Source organism: Pseudophryne corroboree, chromosome 11 (assembly GCF_028390025.1).
Source record: "Pseudophryne corroboree isolate aPseCor3 chromosome 11, aPseCor3.hap2, whole genome shotgun sequence".
Classification (NCBI taxonomy): domain Eukaryota; kingdom Metazoa; phylum Chordata; class Amphibia; order Anura; family Myobatrachidae; genus Pseudophryne; species Pseudophryne corroboree.
Window position 1 is genome coordinate 26,801,902 of NC_086454.1, and position 21,796 is coordinate 26,823,697.

Here is a 21,796-nt window from a genome sequence, read left to right on the forward strand (position 1 = left end):
AAAATTAGGGTCCATAAAGGTCCAAATTTCGGCCTTATCCATTTTCTTTCAAAGAGAATTGGCCTCTCTTCCTGAAGTACAGACTTTTGTGAAGGGGGTGCTGCATATTCAGCCTCCTTTTGTACCTCCGGTGGCGCCTTGGGATCTTAACGTGGTATTACGTTTCCTCAAGTCACCTTGGTTTGAACCACTCAAAACAGTGGAGTTGAAATACCTCACGTGGAAAGTGGTCATGTTGTTGGCATTAGCTTCGGCAAGGCGTGTTTCAGAATTGGCGGCTTTATCACATAAAAGCACATACTTGGTTTTTCACGTGGAGAGGGCAGAGTTGAGGACTCGTCCTCAATTTCTGCCAAAAGTGGTCTCATCTTTTCATATGAACCAACCTACTGTCGTGCCTGTGGCTACACGGGACTTGGAGGATTCCGAGTCCCTGGATGTGGTCAGGGCTTTGAAGATTTATGTGACCAGAACAGCTAGGATCAGGAAGACTGAAGCTCTGTTTGTTCTGTATGCAGCCAACAAGGTTGGCGCTCCTACTTCAAAGCAGACTATTGCTCGCTGGATCTGTAACACGATTCAGCAGGCGCATTCTACGGCAGGATTGCCATTGCCTAAATCGGTTAAGGCCCATTCCACTAGGAAGGTGGGCTCTTCCTGGGCGGCTGCCCGAGGGGTCTCGGCATTACAGTTGTGCCGAGCAGCTACTTGGTCGGGGTCAAACACCTTTGCAAAGTTCTATAAGTTTGATACCCTGGCTGAGGAGGACCTTCTTTTTGCTCAATCGGTGCTGCAGAGTCATCCGCACTCTCCCGCCCGTTTGGGAGCTTTAGTATAATCCCCATGGTCCTTACGGAGTCCCAGCATCCTCTAGGACGTTAGAGAAAATAAGATTTTACTTACCGGTAAATCTATTTCTCGTAGTCCGTAGAGGATGCTGGGCGCCTGTCCCAAGTGCGGACTTCTTCTGCAAGACTTGTATATAGTTATTGCTTACATAAGGGTTATGTTATACTTTTATCGGTTGAACCATGGCTATGTTGTTGTTCATACTGTTAACTGGGTAAGTTTATCACAAGTTATACGGTGTGATTGGTGTGGCTGGTATGAATCTCGCCCTTAGATTTACAAAAATCCTTCCTCGTACTGTCCATCTCCTCTGGGCACAGTTTCCCTAACTGAGGTCTGGAGGAGGGGCATAGAGGGAGGAGCCAGTGCACACCCAGAATCCAAAGCTTTCTTAAAGTGCCCTATCTCCTGCGGAGCCCGTCTATTCCCCATGGTCCTTACGGAGTCCCAGCATCCTCTACGGACTACGAGAAATAGATTTACCGGTAAGTAAAATCTTATTTTTTCCTGTGGTGGCCAACGTCTGGGCGTGCAGGTTGCAAAACTGGGGTATAAGGTAGTCTTTTCCTGCAATGCCACACCCCTTTATGCAAAGCCGCTCCCATTCCAGCAAGACAACGCCCCTGTTTTGCGGCACGCGCCAAAGGCGAGCACAGATTCACCCCTTTACTCGTACCAATTATGGGGGGAAGGGGTGCCAGAGAATTTTTTGGCTTGGTGGAGAAAAATTTCTAGTTACGCCACTGCCTACCCCCCCCCCCCCCCCCAGCCTAACCCTAAGGGACCCCCTTCATACTTACGTTTGGGATGCGGCGTCGGCACTGTGATCGATATCCGGATCCCGGCGTCAGTATTACAACTGCCGGAATCCCGAACGCTTGACTTCCCTTAACACAATGGGGAGAATAATTAGCTCCACCTGTGGATCATTTAAAAAGTGTCAGCCAATAAGGAATACACCTGTGTATCAGCAAGGAGATCTGGAAAACATGCACTGCTAGGGGTCCCTGAATACTGGAAACAATGGTCTAAAAGACAAATGTTGTCCCTTTAATAATCACCAGACCCTTCAGCAAGGTCGCCTTTGAATTTGCAGCATTAAGATTTAGCACTTTTTATTTGTTGCCCCCGGAAACAGCTGTCGGAGAACATGGCTGGCTGTAAACCCCCTATGTTTCATGTGTGTTAACCCTTTCTCTGCTGCAGCGCCTGTGCAGATTGGGGTAGCAGTAGCGGTGACATAAGATCCTGTCTGGGACTGTGATGCTGAGTGGAATTCCAGAATACATTGTTATCTAGCTCACACTCCCCCGGTATTAGGAAGGGATCCAGAGGCCGATCAGCAGCTATTTTCAGACCTCTGATTTCAGAGATGTTCCTTCTCATCCATCATCACCCTGGAGAAGTCCTTTCTGGGGAATTTAAAGAGTCCAGGAGGCTGTGCAGAGCCTGCAGTCCCTGAGATACCAGTAGAGAGACAGCCCAGGAGCTGGTGAGTGACCGCTTACTGCCATGTGTGCCAATATCTCAGGCTGGGGTCTTATTCTTGTTATTAGAACTTGTGTTACCTCTGGGTATAACTGACTTTGGGGTTTATGTACTAAGCATTGGAGAGAGATAAAGTGGCGGAGATAAACTACAGTCAATCAGCTCCTTTCTGCAATGTTACAGGCTGGGTTTGAAAAATGACAGTTAGGAGCTGATTGGCTGGTACTTTATCTCTCCTCCACTTTATCTCACCCCAAGGCTTAGTACATAGAGCCCTGTATATGTTACTGTAGTCACAGACACCCCTAATTATATCTCCCTATGTCTGAGCTGGTATTGGAGTCCAAGAATAAATGTCATCAGTTCTGGTACAGAAATTGTTCCTTATTCTAGATCAGTAGTTCTCAAACTCGGTCCTCAGGACCCCACACGGTTTACGTTTTCCATGTCACCCAGCAGCTGCACTGTGTGTCAACAACTGTCACATTTTAAAAATCTACAGGTGACCTGCAAAACATGAACCGTGTGGGGTCCTGAGGACCGAGTTTGAGAACCTGTACGATAGATAATACAGTAGGTCACTCCATTGTGTTCTATATAGTAAGAGTTGTTATTGATACAGCAAAGTTCTACGTCTCATGCGCCTACAAGAAAGCTTATCTTCATTTTCATGTATTATCTGTAAACTGTCAGGAGGAAAGCTGCACCTGTGACTACCATCTCTGCCTCTACTACTACTGAAATGTAACAGTGGAGGATAATTGCAGCAATACGGGTAACAGGTATACGTTATACTGTGGGACTATTCATATTGGCCTGGCTACCTGCTCATCGTCACCGATATCCACATCTCACACCAGACAGTACTACCATATAATAGTATTTATAATAGAGTAGTTTCACACAGGGTCTAGCGAAGCTTTTCAGTCGCACTGCTGGCCGCAGAGTGATTGACAGGAAGAGGGCGTTTCTGGGTGGCAGCTGACCGTTTTCAGGGAGTGTTCGGAAAAACGCAAGCGTGCCAGGAAAAACGCAGGCGTGGCTGGGCGAACGCAGGGCGTGTTAGTGACGTCAAAACAGGAACTGAATGGTCTGAAGTGATCGCAAGCGCTGAGTAGGTCTGGAGCTACTCTGAAACTGCACAAAATTATTTTGTAGCCGCTCTGCGATCCTTTCGTTCGCACTTCTGCTAAGCTAAAATACACTCCCAGTGGGAGGCGACTTAGCGTTTGCACGGCTGCTAAAAACTGCTAGCGAGCTATCAATTCGGAATGACCCCCTATATGCATGAAGCACAATATGTATAATATAGTAATGAAGGCGATGTAAATGTGGAACCCTTGTGGCACCATATAAATAATGGATGGACCTTTGTCAGGTCACAGATACCAGGCTCATTGGTGAGGTCAGTTCTCTATAGCACAAACTAGTTTTGTAGTGGCTCAGTGAGACAGAGCGCACTCAGCTTTCTGACAGCCCAGAGACATCATAAACTTGGTTCTGTAATTACTCAGTGATATAGTGATTCTTTAGTGTAATGGCTCAGTGGTGTTACTCTTGTGTCGGCTCAGTACTGCTGTGAATGTACGTAGGTTTAGGGCCAAAATAAACTTTGTTCTGTGCTGGTTCAGTGACATAGAGAACTTCATTTTGTCATGGTTCAGTGATACAGTGAACGTCGTTTTGAGATCCCCCATTTGTTCAGTGACAGTAAATGTACTGTTCTAATGGCTCAGTGAGATAGGTAAACAGCTTAGCGATGGCTCAGTGATGTAGTGAGCTTAGTTACACACTGAACTTTGTTTTGTAATAGCTCAGTGACACAGACAAGATGGTTTTGCAGTGGCTTAGTGATGTGATGGTTCAGTAACACTGTGCACATATTTCTCTGTATACGGCAATAAGTATTATTATTATTATTATTTTTTAAGATTAAAAAAAAATTATTTATAGCAGTGATTACGGGAGAATTTATCAAGGTTTGGAGAGAGATAAAGTGGTGAGGTATAAGCTACCGACCAATCAGCTCTTGTAATTTTTCAAACACAGTCTGTAATAGGTGTGATACGTAAATATGTAAATCACCGACCGCGGCATCCAGACTTTTCAGAACATCAGGGGACGGGGTAATTAATTTACGCCTCCCCTGCCGTCTACTCTAACCCACCTGGGGCTTTGGCTAGGGCTTAGACTCGTAGGGGGTCTGGGGGTCCGCTACAGTTAACCCTAACACCCCGTCTTGGGTCCTAACCCTCACCCCAATACTTACCCTCAGGATGTCGGCGGTCAGTGTTCCGCTGGCCTGTAACATGTCACATAGGAGCTGACTGTTCCCCCTGTAACATGTCACTTAGGAGCTGATTGGCAGGTACTTTATCTCTCTCTAAGGGTTAGTAAATAGACTCTTGTCTCTCTCCACTTTATCTCTCTCCAATGCTTAGTAAATAGACTCCTAAATTCCATGATCTCTCTCTTTCTGCTATAAGTCATTATACTACAATGCTTCGAGTGGTGACAAAAACATTGTCACCTAAGTAAACCCTCCATGAAAAGTAATTATACAGCTAAAAGGGAAATAAATATATATATATATATATATATATATATATACACACACATACACACAGTATATATATATTGAACATAAATGCTAGGTACTGTGAAAGGGAATGCTTCTCTGATTGGACTGTATTACAAGTTGTGGGGTTACAGTTGGGAGTGAGGATATAGCAGAGGGTGTGACCCAGGACTTTACCTTCTAGAAAGCTTGCTCAGGTGAAGCCTGTGTATATCTCTGTAGACTTGCAATTACATGGAGGATGGATAGCTTGTAGCATATCAGAAATCAGGATTTCCTGCAGTAAACTTGCTGCATACAAGTACAGGTAATACCTGACGGGTGCACAATGCGGTTGGTGCAGCTAGGCCGGAGGTGGTTACCTTTTTCCTCAACTGAAAGGGAGAGACTCCAATAGAGCTTTATTCCTAACCTTCTTAATAAGACTAGACTACAAAACACAATAATATACCCACATCTCCCACTCTGGGGGTTATTAAGCACACCAGAAGCCAGCCATAAGGTGCCTTTCACATATCACCCTCCAAATTGGCTTCTAAGTAGCAATTGTAGTCTCCTCCACTCAATCACCAACGCGTTTCGACCTAAGTCTTTATCATGGTGATCGCCAGCTATGGGACAGACGTTACTATTTGTGCAGCTGTTGTGTAAACTAGAGGTTCTCAAACTCTGTGCTTAGTATCCCAATCAGTTAATGTCTGGGAAATGTGACAGTTGGTAACACACCGGAACCCCTGCTGGTGGCCTGGGTAATGGGCAATGGGTAACCAACCCGAGCATCTGCTGGGGGTCTGGGAAATGTAGCAGTTGGTAAGGCTACGGCCACACATAGCTGCCAAGCGGGTCCCGTTTAGCCGCTATGTGTGGTCGTAGCCTTACCAACTGCTACATTTAGCGGGACCCGCTTGGCCGCAAGGAGAGTGCACATGTGCGGCAGTCCCGCCGCCGCATCATCATGCTGCGGGTGGGCCGGACTGCAGGACAACGGGATTTCAATGTGAATACATACATTTCAATGCATGTTTTCACACAGTGCAGCTGTGCCCGCAGAACAGGATCCATGTGAATACAGAACCCTCCTCCCGGCCAAGCGGGGTCTCGTTCAGCGGGACCCACTTGGCCGCTATGTGTGGCCTTAGCCTAACACACCTGTGCACCTGCTGGTGGCCTGAGTAATGGGCAATGGGTAACAAACCTGAGAACCTGCTGGTAGTCTTGGAAATGTGGCAGTTGGTAACACACCTGTTTACCTGTTGGGGTCTGGGAAATGTGACAGTTGGTGACACGCCTGTGCCCCTGCTGAGGGTCTGGGAAATGTGGCACTTGGTAACACACTGGTGCCCTTGCTGGGGGACTGGGAAATGTGGCAGTTGGTAACACACCTGTGGACCTGCTGGGGTTCTGGGAAATGTGGCAGTTGGTAATACACCTGTGCACCTGCTGGACATCTGGGAAATGTGGCAGTTGGTACCACACCTGTGCACCTGTTGGGGGTCTGGGAAAGGTGGCAGTTGGTACTACACCTATGCACCTGCTGAGGGTCTGGGAAATGTGGCAGTTGGTACTACATCTTTGCACCTGCTGAAGGTCTGGGAAATGTGGCAGTTGGTACCACACCTGTGCACCTGCTGGAGGTCTGGGAAATGTGGAAGTTGGTACTACACCTATGCACCTGCTGAGGGTCTGGGAAATGTGGCAGTTGGTACCACACCTGTGCAATTTTATGTGGTCTGGAAATGTGGCAGTTGGTACTACACCTATGCATCTATTTGGGGTCTTGGAAATGTGGCAGTTAGTAGTACACCTATGCACCTGCTGAGGGTCTGGGAAATGTGGCAGTTGGTAACACACCTGTGGCCCTGCTGGTGGTCTGGGAAATGTGGCAGTTGGTAATACACCTGTGCACCTGCTGGACATCGGGGAAATGTGGCAGTTGGTACCACACCTGTGCACCTGTTGGGGGTCTGGGAAAGGTGGCAGTTGGTACTACACCTATGCACCTGCTGAGGGTCCGGGAAATGTGACAGTTGGTACTACATCTTTGCACCTGTTGGGAGTCTGGGAAATGTGGCAGTTGGTAACACACCTATGCACCTGTTGGGGGTCCGGGAAATGTGGCAGTTGGTAACACACCTGTGGCCCTGCTGGTGGTCTGGGAAATGTGGCAATTGGTAACAAACCTGTGCCCCTGCTGGCGGTCTGGGAAATGTTGCAGTTGGTAACACACCTGTGGCCTTGCTGGTGGTCTGGGAAATGTGGCAGCTGGTAACACACCTCTGCATTTGCTGGGTGTCTGGGAAATGTGGCAGTTGGTAACACACCTGTGCCCCTGCTGGAGGTCTGGGAAATGTGGCAGTTGGTAACACACCTATGCACCTGTTGTGGGTCTGGGAAATGTGGCAGTTGGTACCACACCTGTGCCCCTGCAGGGGGTCTGGGAAATGTGGCAATTGGTAACAAACCTGTGCCCCTGCTGGGGGTCTGGGAAATGTTGCAGTTGGTAAAACACCTGTGTCCCTGCTGGGGGTCTGGGAAATGTCGCAGTTGGTAACACACCTGTGCCCCTGCTGGGGTTCTGAAAAATGTGGCAGTTGGTAATACACCTGCTGGAGGTCTGGGAAATGTGGCAGCTGGTATGACACCTGTGCACCTGTTGGGGGTCTGGGAAATGTGGCAGTTGGTACCACACCTGTGCACTTGTATGGGGTCTGGGAAATGTGGCAGTTGGTACTACACTTATGCACTTGCTGGGAGTTTGGGAAATGTGGCAGTTGGTAACACGCCTATGCCCCTGCTGGTGGCCTGGGAAATGTGGCAGTTGGTAACACACCTTTGCACCTGCTGGGGTGCTGGGAAATGTGGCAGTTGGTAACACACCTCTGCACCTGCTTGGGGTCTGGGAAATGTGGCAGTTGGTAACACACCTGTGCCCCTGCAGGGGTGCTGGGAAATGTGGCAGTTGGTAACACACCTATGCACCTGTTGGGGGTCTGGGAAATATGGCAGTTGGTACCACTCCTGTGCCCCTGCAGGGGGTCTGAGAAATGTGGCAATTGGTAACAAACCTGTGCCCCTGCTGGGGATCTGGGAAATGTAGCAGTTGGTAACACACCTGTGCACCTGCTGGTGGTCTGGGAAATGTGACAGTTGATAATACACCTGCTGGGGGTCTGGGAAATGTGGCAGCTGGTATGACACCTGTGCACCTATTGGGAGTCTTGGGAAATGTGGCAGTTGGTACCACACCTGTGCATTTGTATGGAGTCTGGGAAATGTGGCAGTTGGTACTACACTTATGCACTTGCTGGGGGTCTGGGAAATGTCGCAGTTGGTAACACACCTGTGCCCCTGCTGGTGGCCTGGGAAATGTGGCAGTTGGTAACACACCTCTGCACCTGCTGGGGGTCTGGGAAATGTGGCAGTTGGTAACACACCTGTGGCCCTGCTGGAGGTCTGGGAAATGTGGCAGTTAGTAACACACCTATGCACCTGTTGGGGATCTGGGAAATGTGGCAATTGGTACCACACCTGTGCCCCTGCAGGGGGTCTGGGAAATGTGGCAATTGGTAATACACCTATTCACCTGTTGGGGGTCTGGGAAATGTGGAAGTTGGTAACACACCTCTGCACCTGCTAGGGGTCTGGGAAATGTGGCAGTTGGTAACACACCTGTGGCCCTGCTGGAGGTCTGGGAAATGTGGCAGTTAGTAATACACCTATGCACCTGTTGGGGGTCTGGGAAATGTGGCAGTTGGTACCACACCTGTGCCGCTGCAGGGGGTCTGGGAAATGTGGCAATTGGTAACACACCTATTCACCTGTTGGGGGTCTGGGAAATGTGGAAGTTGGTAACACACCTCTGCACCTGCTAGGGGTCTGGGAAATGTGGCAGTTGGTAACACACCTCTGCACCTGTTAGGGGTCTGGGAAATGTGGCAGTTGGTAACACACCTCTGCACCTGCTAGGGGTCTGGGAAATGTGGCAGTTGGTACCACACCTGTGCCCCTGCAGGGGGTCTGGGAAATGTGGCAATTGGTAACACACCTATTCACCTGTTGGGGGTCTGGGAAATGTGGAAGTTGGTAACACACCTCTGCACCTGCTAGGGGTCTGGGAAATGTGGCAGTTGGTAACACACCTCTGCACCTGCTGGTGGCCTGGGAAATGTGGCAGTTGGTAACACACCTCTGCACCTGCTGGGGGTCTGGGAAATGTGGCAGTCGGTAACACACCTGTGCCCCTGCTGGAGATCTGGGAAATGTGGCAGTTGGTAACACACCTGTGCACCTGTTGGGGTTCCGGGAAAATGTGATCTGTTAAGTATCCCGAGAACAGAAAATGAGAAACATGGATCTAATCTATAAAATAACTTTTACCCTTCATGCGCTTTACGATTCCACCTCTGCTGAGAGTCCCTCCCGTGAATCAAATTCTCCTGTTGTTTAATATAAATTTGCATGCCTCCTGCTGCCGTCCATTCATTGGTGTCAATCAGCAATAATAATCCCTGTGTTTTCTTCCAGACCTATAATTTGGACAATGCCGAATTTAGGTGGCGGTGCCAAGTGTGGGGCTTGTGAGAAGACTGTTTACCATGCTGAGGAGATCCAGTGTAACGGACGGAGCTTCCACAAGACGTGTTTTACATGCAGTAAGTATATACCACATGCAGAACAAGTGATTCCCCGTCCACAGCAACCCTATTGTGTTATATGCAGCAATGAGGGGTTCTAACACTTCTATGAAGTTAAGATTATGGGGCAGATTTATCAAAGGAAGACTATTCCTAAAGGTTATTTTGTAGGATTTAGGGTTCATCCCTATAGACAGCCTGTGCTGACCATTGGTAGGGCACTAATGCCACAAATTTATAGAAAAACACTGACTGCACAATCTTAGCAAAGAAAGGTTCTGTAATTTATAGCAACCAATCAGATTATGCCATTTGTCTAGATCAAATCCAGCAAATGAATGGACTGTATGAAAAGGGGGTGGAGCTTGCCAGTAGGATAATGCAGTTGCCCCTTACCGGCGTATTAGGGTTGGGGTCCCAACTTTTAGAGATTTGTCCCAGGAATGTTTTGTTCCTGGCAAGGACCCTATATTTCTCTATTGTCCAACCACTCAGTACAATTCCTGTATATTTACTGAAACGTTCACTAGCTGTTTTATCCCATAGTCTATACATCGACGTCAGATGTGTTGTATGATGCAACAAATGTTCTTCAATGATGGTGGCGGTCTGAGCCCACAATTTGTGCTGTCTGGAATACATGATGAGGCTTTCTCACACAACAGTTTCCATCCACAAACATGCATATCAATTGGTGGTTCTAGATAACTGCACTAATATACCTTACGCGTTTCACCTACACTTATTACCAGAGGTGGTGGAAGCATCATCGGTGCCAACTTCAGGGACTTCATAGGTAGGAAGCTGCCGGCTGCTGCTTCTCCATGCCATTGCTAGGCGGAAACTTATGGTCACCCGCCAACCTTAGCCCAGTTTAAAGTGTCCAATAATGTCCCGTAAACTTCCTGTGGCTATTAACCTTTTGCTATTTTTCTCGAATAATGCTTTACGAACCTCATAGTAACATAAGATAATCAGGGGTTAAAGCGGGCAGGAATGGGCAGAATTTTTGGGGAGTTATGGAGTAGTCGCTGGCTGTGCGGTTCCTGCCCCCCCAGGCTGTAATATGCCCCGCGTTGGTACAAAATTCCTTTGATAGGGGCAGATTTATTAAGTGATAATCTTGTTATCACTCATTACAAATGATATATAGTACTCCAGCCAATCAGCTCATACCTGTCACGTGTTTGAAAAACGTCAGGAGCTGATTGGCTGGAGCACGATTTATTATTTATAACGAGTGATAACAAGAATATCACTCATTGTTAAATCTGCCCCTTAGTGTCTGTATGACCGCACACAACAGCATCATCTAGGCAATTCTCTTGGCTGAAACGTTGATCTTCACCCCTTCTCTAGGACCACTTTAAGCCCTGATTATACTCCCGCCTTACACTGAGACACAATAACCACCCACTGGGACCTGGCTGTCCACTCCCCTTTGTGTATCACAACTGAGCGACACTTTTGGCAGCCCCCATCTCTCGTGTGCCTCCAGGCCTTGGTGTACATGTGGGTGTGGGACCTTGCTGGTGTGACATGACAGCTCCCAGCAATGGTCTGACAATATCACTTCAGTAGCTTTCCTCTCCATCTGTTGCAGCAAACAGTCCCGGAGTTTCCAGGAATAAGCGGGCTTATCTGTCAGAGTTTCCATCCCTCCAGCTCCAGGCTGGCACGGGGGTCTGATAGCCGATGAGTCACAATGAGCGCTGCTTGTGAGACACAAATAACGGATGACCTGTTAGATTCCCATTATCTCCAGAGCGCTGCGTGGCCAGAATAATATAACAGGCGTGAAGCTGCCAACCGACTTCATTTTCTCATACAGCTTTACGGCTAAAACAATGCAATAAGATTAAGGGGTGTCGATCATTAGGTCGACAGGGTCAGTAGGTCGGCAGTGAAAAGGTAGACACCTGAAAAGGTCGACGGGTAGAAAAGGTTGGCACAGTAAAAAGGTCAACATGGAAATGGTCAACACAAAGGTCGGCACAGGTTTTTTTTTTTTTTTTTTTTAGCATTTTTTAATGTTTTTTTGTATGTTTAACCACACATGACCCCAATTAGGTGCCGCATCCCCTAGCACGGCGAACTTTGGTCAAGGTGCCTCTCTCTACTCTGCACAGGTTACTATTCCTAATCATAATGCATATGGATGGTAAATTATGAAAATGTAAAAAAAAAGACAAGTAGGAGGATATGGCATCCCAAGAACTAACAATTAAGCTACAGAAACATGCAGCAGGAAAATGAGAGAATTTACAAATGGGTCCTATCTTGACCTTTAATAGGATTAACTGAGACTGGCCAGTTGGACTTAATCCCCTGCTGTATTGTTCTCTGTATTGTATTGCAGCTAAGAACAATAGATGAAGGGTTTATGTTAATAAACCATGTTGTGCCTAGGCGCAGCAAACTAGTCAAGATAACCGTGGACCCATCTGTACATAGCTCACGAGCGACATATAGGACACATCCGTGCAGAGCTGTATGCATGGTGAGATGCATCCGCTTCCGCATGTGTAGCCTATGCGTTTGGTTTGTGGCAAGTTATCTTCATCAGGGGACACTTGTACCTCTGGGTGCCCACTGAGTCTGGTGCCATAGTATCCCAGGCCAACCTGACGCAGCAACAACGCAGGGGGAAGGAATCTGTAAATAATGGGTTTAATGCTCTTTAACATCTATCATGCAGACTGTAAAATATATATCTGTGACTTGTTGAGGTTTGCCATTTCCTTTACCTGCCCCTGAGAACAAGGCGAGCAGGTGCCCCTGGTATATGCCCCGGGATCTGCACCCCGTGTGCCATCTGTACGGTATGTTTTGCAGTGGTCTGCAGGAAGGCCCTGGACAGCACTACGGTGGCGGCTCATGAATCAGAGATCTACTGCAAATCTTGCTATGGGAGGAAGTACGGCCCAAAGGGTTATGGATATGGACAAGGTGCCGGGTGTCTCAGCACAGACACAGGGGAGAGATTTGGCATTGAAGTGGCCCAGTGAGTATGGTTGCCCTAGCTCTCCTTATATGCAGTGTACTAGGAGTTGTCTCCACTTATATACGGGTGTGTAGCCTTTCTGGGGAGTCTGGGTAATTATCTGCCAATCGCATAATCAGTCCAGCCAAGCACTCACAAGTGAGAGCTGCCACCTGCACTCAGGTGATTGCTGGACATAAATATTGACTACAACTGAATTCTAAGGAATGTTACGGAAGATTGTGCGCATTACTGTGTGTCTCCCAAGATGCCAATGCAGCTACTTATCCTGGGCGCAAAGGAAATACATTTTCCCAGTCCACCCACCCCCAAAATGTAGCAGCGGTCATGGTGTCTACAGTGTATAATGGTATCAGCAGTCATGGTGTCTACAGTGTATAATGGTATCAGCAGTCATGGTGTCTATGGCGTATAATGGTAGCAGCAGTCATGGTGTCTACGATGTATAGTGGTAGCAGCAGTCATGGTGTCTATGGCGTATAATGGTAGCAGCAGTCATGGTGTCTACGATGTATAGTGGTAGCAGCAGTCATGGTGTCTATGGCGTATAATGGTAGCAGCAGTCATGGTGTCTACGGTGTATAATGCTAGCAGCGGTCATGGTGTCTACAGTGTATAATGGTATCAGCAGTCATGGTGTCTATGGCGTATAATGGTAGCAGCGGTCATGGTGTCTACAGCGTATAATGGTAGCAGCGTGTCATGGTGTCTACGATGTATATTGGTAGCAGCAGTCATGTCGTCTAAGGTGTATAATGCTAGTAGCGGTCATGGTGTCTATGGTGTATAATGGTGTCTACGGTGTGTAATGGTGTCTACAGTGTATAATGCTAGCAGCGGTCATGGTGTCTACAGTGTATAATGGTAGCAACGGTCATGGTGTCTACAGGGTATAATGCTAGCAGCGGTCATGGTGTCTATAGTGTATAATGGTAGCAGCGGTCATGGTGTCTATAGTGTATAATGGTAGCAGCGGTCATGGTGTCTACAGTGTATAATGGTAGCAGCAGTCATGGTGTCTGATGTTTTCACAGAACCCACCCAGCCCGGGGCTCACCCACCACCACGCACACCTCCAAGTTCTCACAGAAGATCGGATCCACAGATAAATGCCTGAGGTGTGGTAAATCGGTCTACGCTGCCGAGAAGGTGATGGGCGGTGGCAGGGTAAGTCTCCGCACCACATGTTCTCTTATAATAACCATTAGCACAGTAATCACACAGGTGTCTCCACCTGGATAACAAACCTCACCCCATATATCCTGAGACACCAGGCGAACAATCTCATTCCAACAATGGTATGGCATATTGGGCAAGAGAGAGAAGATATACGGTTCTCGGTAAATGAATCAAAACTTTTAAAAGGTGGAGAAGAGGCCAAGTGGTAAAGTCGCCCATAGAAACCAATCTGCTTCTAGCTAGCATTTATACATTCTATAAAATTACAGGAAGTTGCCAATTAGTTGCCATGGGCAACTTCTCCACTCTTTGCTACATCCCCCTGTAAGTGATTGCTGGATACCCTCATTGCTCAGATGACACTGACTGGAACAACGTGATTTTCCCACAGCCCTGGCATAAAACCTGTTTCCGGTGCGCAATCTGCGGGAAGAGCCTGGACTCCACCACAGTGACCGAGAAGGACGGAGAGATCTACTGCAAAGGTCCGAGAGGGATCTGTGCCGAAAATGGTTTTATTTATTATAGTCTAGTTATTGCAGTTTGCATGGTATAAAAGTACAGGCCGGTGAGGGAGACGGGTATAGGTAATAAATACAGCCTCGGAGGTAAGCAGCCACCATAAACAGGGATTGTCAGGCCCACAATAATACAATAAAGAACAATAGTATTGACTGGATAGAACAATTGGTAGATAAAAAATATAGCACATTAAATATAGAACAGTGTTAAAAACCGTCATTGGCAATAATGTTAAAATTGGATGGCAAATACCAGAAACACCCTGGATACATTGTAACATTTAAACTTCAAAGAAGTACTGGTAAGCATTTATGTCCATTCCTATAGTGCCACCTACTGGTAAAGGCTTGGAAGTCCATGAAAATTGGACCCTTTATCCCACAGTCAGCAAGTCCAGAAAAGGTATATTTACCAAAGTCCACGTTAGAGGGTGTATCTCCTGAAGGGTAAATCCCTTACTTGTAGCTGGAGTACTCAAATAGGACGGTGCATTTTCAATACTGGTCTTTTCCAGTCAGTGTCACAGTAATGTAGCCTAATACCCAGAGTAACAGTACAAGGTCAGTGTCACAGTAATGTAGCCTAATACCCAGAGTAACAGTACAAGGTCAGTGTCACAGTAATGTAGCTTAATACCCAGAGTAACAGTACAAGGTCAGTGTCACAGTAATGTAGCCTAATACCCAGAGTAACAGAACAAAGACAGTGCAGACGTCGCTGGGGCAAGTCAGTGTCACAGTAATGTAGTAATACCCAGAGTAACAGTACACAGACAGTGCATGTGTCACTGAGGCATAAGAGTGCGTGCCAATGACTCGGTTACTATAGTTACCACCTATCTGCTCTATGCCCATGTACATTTATATACGGAGGACACATTTTCTACCCCTACATTGTTCAATTGCAAAAATAAAAATCAGGAAAATGGTCTCACTAAGAATTTGGGGTGTAGGGTCATCACCTGCTCAGAGGATACACAATAAAGTGGCAACTGTAATGGTGCCCGATGGGTCTAGAACGTGTGCGATGGAGGCGAGAACTCAGGGTCACATTCAGAGGTTACAGCCAGCTGTTGGCATTTGGGACAGCTGGAAAGGTCAAGTTCATAATACAACCCAGGAGGGAATGAGGCACATGGCAGGAGCCTCCCATTCCTGGGAGCACTGGTACGTTTAGTTCCACAGCAGCATTAGAACCATAGGCTACATTCCGTGTGTGTGTGTGTGTGGTTAAGGCTTAGATTGTTGTGCCATGGCAGATAAAAGTAACGCGTTTCTCTTCTCTCCAGTTTGTTATGCAAAAAACTTTGGTCCAAAGGGGATTGGATTTGGAGGCCTCACGCAGGTGGAGCAGAAAGAAGGATAAACCGCTCATCCGACCAATAAGATTATAAAACCTGCCTGTTCCTGGAATGTGGTTATTTAATGAGTCTGAGATTAATGTCAGTGTCTGGCAATACCCCATTCTCCCCAATCGCTCTGATCCTGCAATGCTAGATGATAATAAACCATTTACACTTACTGCTATCAGACTCTTTGGGATAGAGTAATGGCCGTCGCTCACTGTGCAATATTCTCCTGCTGTATTATCTGTATATTATCCCCATTCCGTCTGTGGTAACGCGGCAAGTGGAGGCTTCTCATGGACTGAGGCTGAATGCAGGATCCTCGCTGATGATTAGTGAAGGAAGAGAGGTCTGATGTGTAAGAGCACAGGGTCTGATGAAGGCCAGGCGGTCAGTGGCACCTGCCCCCATCTGTGCACAAATACCCTGATTATGTGCAGGTGGTAGTAGTGTGACCAGAGGCATACAGGTTACATCTACTGATGAGGGGAGCTGTTAGCACTGGGGCAATCCATGCGGAGCACGTGCTACCGGTATACTACCCCGCACAAAGCATCTGCTACCGGTATACTACCCCGCACAAAGCATCTGCTACCGGTATACTACCCCGCACAAAGCATCTGCTACCGGTATACTACCCCACACAAAGCATCTGCTACCGGTATACTACCCCACACAAAGCATCTGCTACCGGTATACTACCCCACACAAAGCATCTGCTACCGGTATACTACCCCACACAAAGCATCTGCTACCGGTATACTACCCCACACAAAGCATCTGCTACCGGTATACTACCCCACACAAAGCATCTGCTACCGGTATACTACCCCACACAAAGCGCGTGCTACCGGTATACTACCCCACACAAAGCATCTGCTACCGGTATACTACCCCACACAAAAGCATCTGCTACCGGTATACTACCCCACACAAAGCATCTGCTACCGGTATACTACCCCACACAAAGCATCTGCTACCGGTATACTACCCCACACAAAGCATCTGCTACCGGTATACTACCCCACACAAAGCATCTGCTACCGGTATACTACCCCACACAAAGCATCTGCTACCGGTATACTACCCCACACAAAGCATCTGCTACCGGTATACTACCCCACACAAAGCATCTGCTACCGGTATACTACCCCACACAAAGCATCTGCTACCGGTATACTACCCCATACAAAGCGCGTGCTACCGGTATACTACCCCACACAAAGCATCTGCTACCGGTATACTACCCCACACAAAAGCATCTGCTACCAGTATAATATCCCACACAAAGCATCTGCATCCAGTACACTACCCCACACAAAGCATCTACTACCAGTATAATACCCCACACAAAGCATCTGCTACCAGTATAATACCCCATACAAAGTGCGTGCTAACAGTATAATACCCCACACAAAGCATCTGCTACCAGTATAATACCCCACACAAAGCATCTGCTACCAGTATACTACCCCACACAAAGCATCTGCTACCGGTATACTACCCCTCACAAAGCATCTGCTACCAGTATACTACCCCACACAAAGCATCTGCTACCAGTATACTACCCCCCACAAAGCATCTGCTACCAGTATACTACCCCACACAAAGCATCTGCTACCGGTATACTACCCCACACAAAGCATCTGCTACCGGTATACTACCCCACACAAAGCATCTGCTACCGGTATACTACCCCACACAAAGCATCTGCTACCGGTATACTACCCCACACAAAGCGCGTGCTACCGGTATACTACCCCACACAAAGCATCTGCTACCGGTATACTACCCCACACAAAAGCATCTGCTACCAGTATAATACCCCACACAAAGCATCTGCTACCGGTATACTACCCCACACAAAGCATCTGCTACCAGTATAATACCCCACACAAAGCATCTGCTACCGGTATACTACCCCACACAAAGCATCTGCTACCGGTATACTACCCCACACAAAGCATCTGCTACCGGTATACTACCCCACACAAAGCATCTGCTACCGGTATACTACCCCACACAAAGCATCTGCTACCGGTATACTACCCCACACAAAGCATCTGCTACCGGTATACTACCCCACACAAAGCATCTGCTACCGGTATACTACCCCATACAAAGCGCGTGCTACCGGTATACTACCCCACACAAAGCATCTGCTACCGGTATACTACCCCACACAAAAGCATCTGCTACCGGTATACTACCCCACACAAAGCATCTGCTACCAGTATAATATCCCACACAAAGCATCTGCATCCAGTACACTACCCCACACAAAGCATCTACTACCAGTATAATACCCCACACAAAGCATCTGCTACCAGTATACTACCCCATACAAAGTGCGTGCTAACAGTATAATACCCCACACAAAGCATCTGCTACCAGTATAATATCCCACACAAAGCATCTGCATCCAGTACACTACCCCACACAAAGCATCTGCTACCAGTATACTACCCCACACAAAGCATCTGCTACCAGTATACTCCCCCTCACAAAGCATCTGCTACCAGTATACTACCCCACACAAAGCATCTGCTACCGGTATACTACCCCACACAAAGCATCTGCTACCGGTATACTACCCCACACAAAGCATCTGCTACCAGTATACTACCCCACACAAAGCATCTGCTACCGGTATAATACCCCACACAAAGCATCTGCTACCGGTATACTACCCCACACAAAGCATCTGCTACCAGTATAATACCCCACACAAAGCATCTGCTACCGGTATACTACCCCACACAAAGCATCTGCTACCGGTATACTACCCCACACAAAGCATCTGCTACCGGTATACTACCCCACACAAAGCATCTGCTACCGGTATACTACCCCACACAAAGCATCTGCTACCGGTATACTACCCCACACAAAGTATCTGCTACTAGTATAATACCCCACACAAAGCATCTGCTACTAGTATAATACCCCACACAAAGCATCTGCTACCGGTATAATACCCCACACAAAGCATCTGCTACCGGTATACTACCCCACACAAAGCATCTGCTACCGGTATACTACCCCACACAAAGCATCTGCTACCAGTATAATACCCCACACAAAGCATCTGCTACCAGTATAATACCCCACACAAAGCGCGTGTGACCGGTATAAAACCTAGAATATGCAAAAAGAAGATTTAAAAGACATCCACAGAGCAGAGAAGGAGCTTTCACCGTCTCATGTGGGGCATTTTTCTGCTCTTGTCTCCCTGCACTTGGAGGCGGTGGAAACCAGATTTTGGCAAATGTTTTTGCCGAGACACTTTCAGCGCACACTTTACATAGGACATTCGCAGGCCCATTTTGCCAAATGCAACCACTCACTCCAACTAAGAATTTAGATGTTCCTTAGCGACACACAAAAATACAGCCCCAAAGTCTCACGACTAATTTAAAACCAAAATGAGGCCAAAACAAATATTTCTATGGTATAACTAATTCAAAGGGTTGACGGTAAAGTCGGTGTATCTTTGTGACCTCTTCATCATTACCACCACAAGATTCCGCCGGTGATGTTACACCGATATAGACTGATTTTACAGGGAAAGTTTCACATTTTAGAATATGGGGAGAGGGATAAAAGCGCAACCAACTGGATTCTGGCTATCACTTATCTGGTACATTCTAGAGAATGATAGCTAGAATGTAATTGGTTGCTATGGGCAACATCCCATCTTAAATAGAACTCCCATCTTAGTAAATTTACCCCTTTGTGTCTTCTGTGCATTGATCAGGGGGCATCTCCTGCTATAGCCCAATCTTATTGGACAATGTCCGTCTCTGCTGACCATCGGATCACCTGTATTGGGTGAGTGTATAACAACTAGCACACCGGTGGTGTATACCACATCCGCCAACACTGCTTACTGGCAATTGGGGAAACAAGAACCAGTGAACCAAAGTCTGAGATATTATTTATTAAAAAGGACTCATTTGTAAAATGTAATGTACACACAAGGAAGAGACGACACTACTGTAATCGCCGCTCAGGCCGGACGTCTCCGAGAGAGAAACAAAATCAATTGTCAGAGACCAAAACCTTTTTACAGAAAAACAAAACAGATACAGATTACATCAACTGAAGGTAACAATCATACTTCCCCCATCCTGGCCGAATCACCACCACCTGGGATCCTGGTAACATACTGGTCTGGGCTCCACTGGCCATAAACACACACAAAACTAGGTTTGGGACATCTGGGAAGATCCCAGGTCGCTAAATGGGTGATCCAGCGATACAGACACTGGTATAAATAGAACTTATAAGTGCTGATGTTTCGGGAAGCCATCACCGATCCTAATTCACCGTTGTTTCCCGTTATATCACTTTTACCATCGCTGTCGGGTTACGGGAGCGTCATATCGCAGGTTCTAGGAATTACTGTGTACACTTACCGGAGCCTAATCGTTCGCCCAGAGAGAACATTTTACGTGACATTTTGTTCTAGATGGAACCCAGCCGACACTTCCATAAGTGGGGACCCTCTGCTATGGAGTGCTTGCCCCAAGCGTCAGGGAGAAGGGGAGTGACAGAGAAGGGAAATAACTGGTTCCAGGATAATCGGACGGTTACCATGGACGTTGTGTAAAACCTGGTTTATAACAGGCAGTGACAAGGCACTTCATATGCAACCACAAAAAAGGCAAATGACGCATCAGAGATACAGGCGATCGGGACGTGACCAGCGAGGAACCACAGGACGTTCTCAGAGGGCTGCAAAGCCTCAACGAATCCCGGTTGTTCTGTAATAGCTGGGCAATAGTGTGTGACAGATAAAGAGACCAAACTCGGGGAGGGGGAGGGGGGTTATTATTTCTTGCTCTGTAATAAGATTATAACGGCTCGGTTACAGAGATGTTGGGAAGTAACACAATGAGCAACAGACAAAAGTCTATAAAATCAGTAGCTCCCTTATGTATCTACACAAAGTGTATTCCTTCTTCTGTTTGTAAAGTATTAAAGCGTTTCTCAATCAGCCAATCTGTACACAGGTTTCTCTCGTATAACTGGGGATCCTGCCGATCAGTAGACACAAGTAGATATTGCAGCTTTTGAGATGATGCTTCAGGAGGTTGTCAAATAAAAGGCGCCCATCAGTTCCTTCATTCAGCGGAGGGATTGCGAAAACGCCACAACAGCGCCTACACGGACTCCGTGTCCCGCATCTTAGGCTGCTGAAAGATGCCGTGGTATTGCTTAGTCCAGTCCACAGGGTTGGTCTTGATCAGTCCGAAGCACTGACATCGGAAGAAATCTGCAAGGTTCTGGATGCAGCCCCGGCTGGGAAAACACCAACAGAAAACAGGGACGTGTTAGACTGCTGCAATGATCTCGTCCTCCTCTCTACCCTGCAATGATCTCGTCCTCCTCTCTACCCTGCAATGATCTCGTCCTCCTCTCTACCCTGCAATGATCTCGTCCTCGTCCTCCTCTCTACCCTGCAATGATCTCGTCCTCCTCCTCTCTACCCTGCAATGATCTCGTCCTCCTCTCTACCCTGCAATGATCTCGTCCTCCTCTTTACCCTGCAATGATCTCGTCCTCCTCTCTACCCTGCAATGATCTCGTCCTCCTCTCTACCCTGCAATGATCTCGTCCTCCTCTCTACCCTGCAATGATCTCGTCCTCCTCTCTACCCTGCAATGATCTCGTCCTCGTCCTCCTCTCTACCCTGCAATGATCTCGTCCTCCTCCTCTCTACCCTGCAATGATCTCGTCCTCCTCCTCTCTACCCTGCAATGATCTCGTCCTCCTCCTCTCTACCCTGCAATGATCTCGTCCTCCTCCTCTCTACCCTGCAATGATCTCGTCCTCCTCCTCTCTACCCTGCAATGATCTCGTCCTCCTCCTCTCTACCCTGCAATGATCTCGTCCTCCTCCTCTCTACCCTGCACTGATCTCGTCCTCCTCCTCTCTACCCTGCAATGATCTCGTCCTCCTTCTCTCTACCCTGCAATGATCTCGTCCTCCTCCTCTCTACTCTGCAATGATCTCGTCCTCCTCCTCTCTACCCTGCACTGATCTCGTCCTCCTCTCTACCCTGCACTGATCTCGTCCTCCTCTCTACCCTGCAATGATCTCGCCCTCCTCTCTACCATGCAATGATCTCGCCCTCCTCTCTACCATGCAATGATCTCGCCCTCCTCTCTACCATGCAATGATCTCGCCCTCCT

At 47.5% G+C, this 21,796-nt stretch overlaps 2 protein-coding genes across 4 annotated transcripts in view; one reads left to right on the top strand and one right to left on the bottom strand.

Moving 5' to 3' along the window:
- Window positions 1-2,233: 2,233 nt before the first annotated feature.
- Window positions 2,234-15,774, top strand: CSRP3 (cysteine and glycine rich protein 3). The gene is made up of 6 exons (XM_063946392.1): window positions 2,234-2,341; window positions 9,440-9,567; window positions 12,385-12,553; window positions 13,588-13,720; window positions 14,124-14,217; window positions 15,543-15,774. The coding sequence occupies exons 2-6, from the start codon at window positions 9,456-9,458 to the stop codon at window positions 15,617-15,619; spliced, it is 585 nt and encodes a 194-aa protein (XP_063802462.1). The 5' UTR covers window positions 2,234-2,341; window positions 9,440-9,455; the 3' UTR covers window positions 15,620-15,774.
- A 3,750-nt stretch (window positions 15,775-19,524) lies between these two features.
- Window positions 19,525-21,796, bottom strand: part of ZDHHC13 (zinc finger DHHC-type palmitoyltransferase 13) — a 102,002-nt gene continuing 99,730 nt past the window's right edge. For all 3 annotated transcript variants that reach the window (XM_063946395.1, XM_063946394.1, XM_063946393.1), the window contains exon 17: window positions 19,525-20,903. In XM_063946395.1, the coding sequence (XP_063802465.1) occupies window positions 20,765-20,903 (139 nt within the window). In that variant the 3' untranslated portion in view covers window positions 19,525-20,764. The remainder of the gene's footprint in view (window positions 20,904-21,796) is intronic.

Bases quoted from the DNA above. Each gene is read 5' to 3' on its own strand.
- CSRP3 (XM_063946392.1), top strand. From the start codon at position 9,456: ATGCCGAATTTAGGTGGCGGTGCCAAGTGTGGGGCTTGTGAGAAGACT. The intron at 9,568-12,384 runs GTAAGTATATAC...TATGTTTTGCAG, and splicing joins CAAGACGTGTTTTACATGCA to TGGTCTGCAGGAAGGCCCTG. The intron at 14,218-15,542 runs GTCCGAGAGGGA...TCTTCTCTCCAG, and splicing joins CGGAGAGATCTACTGCAAAG to TTTGTTATGCAAAAAACTTT.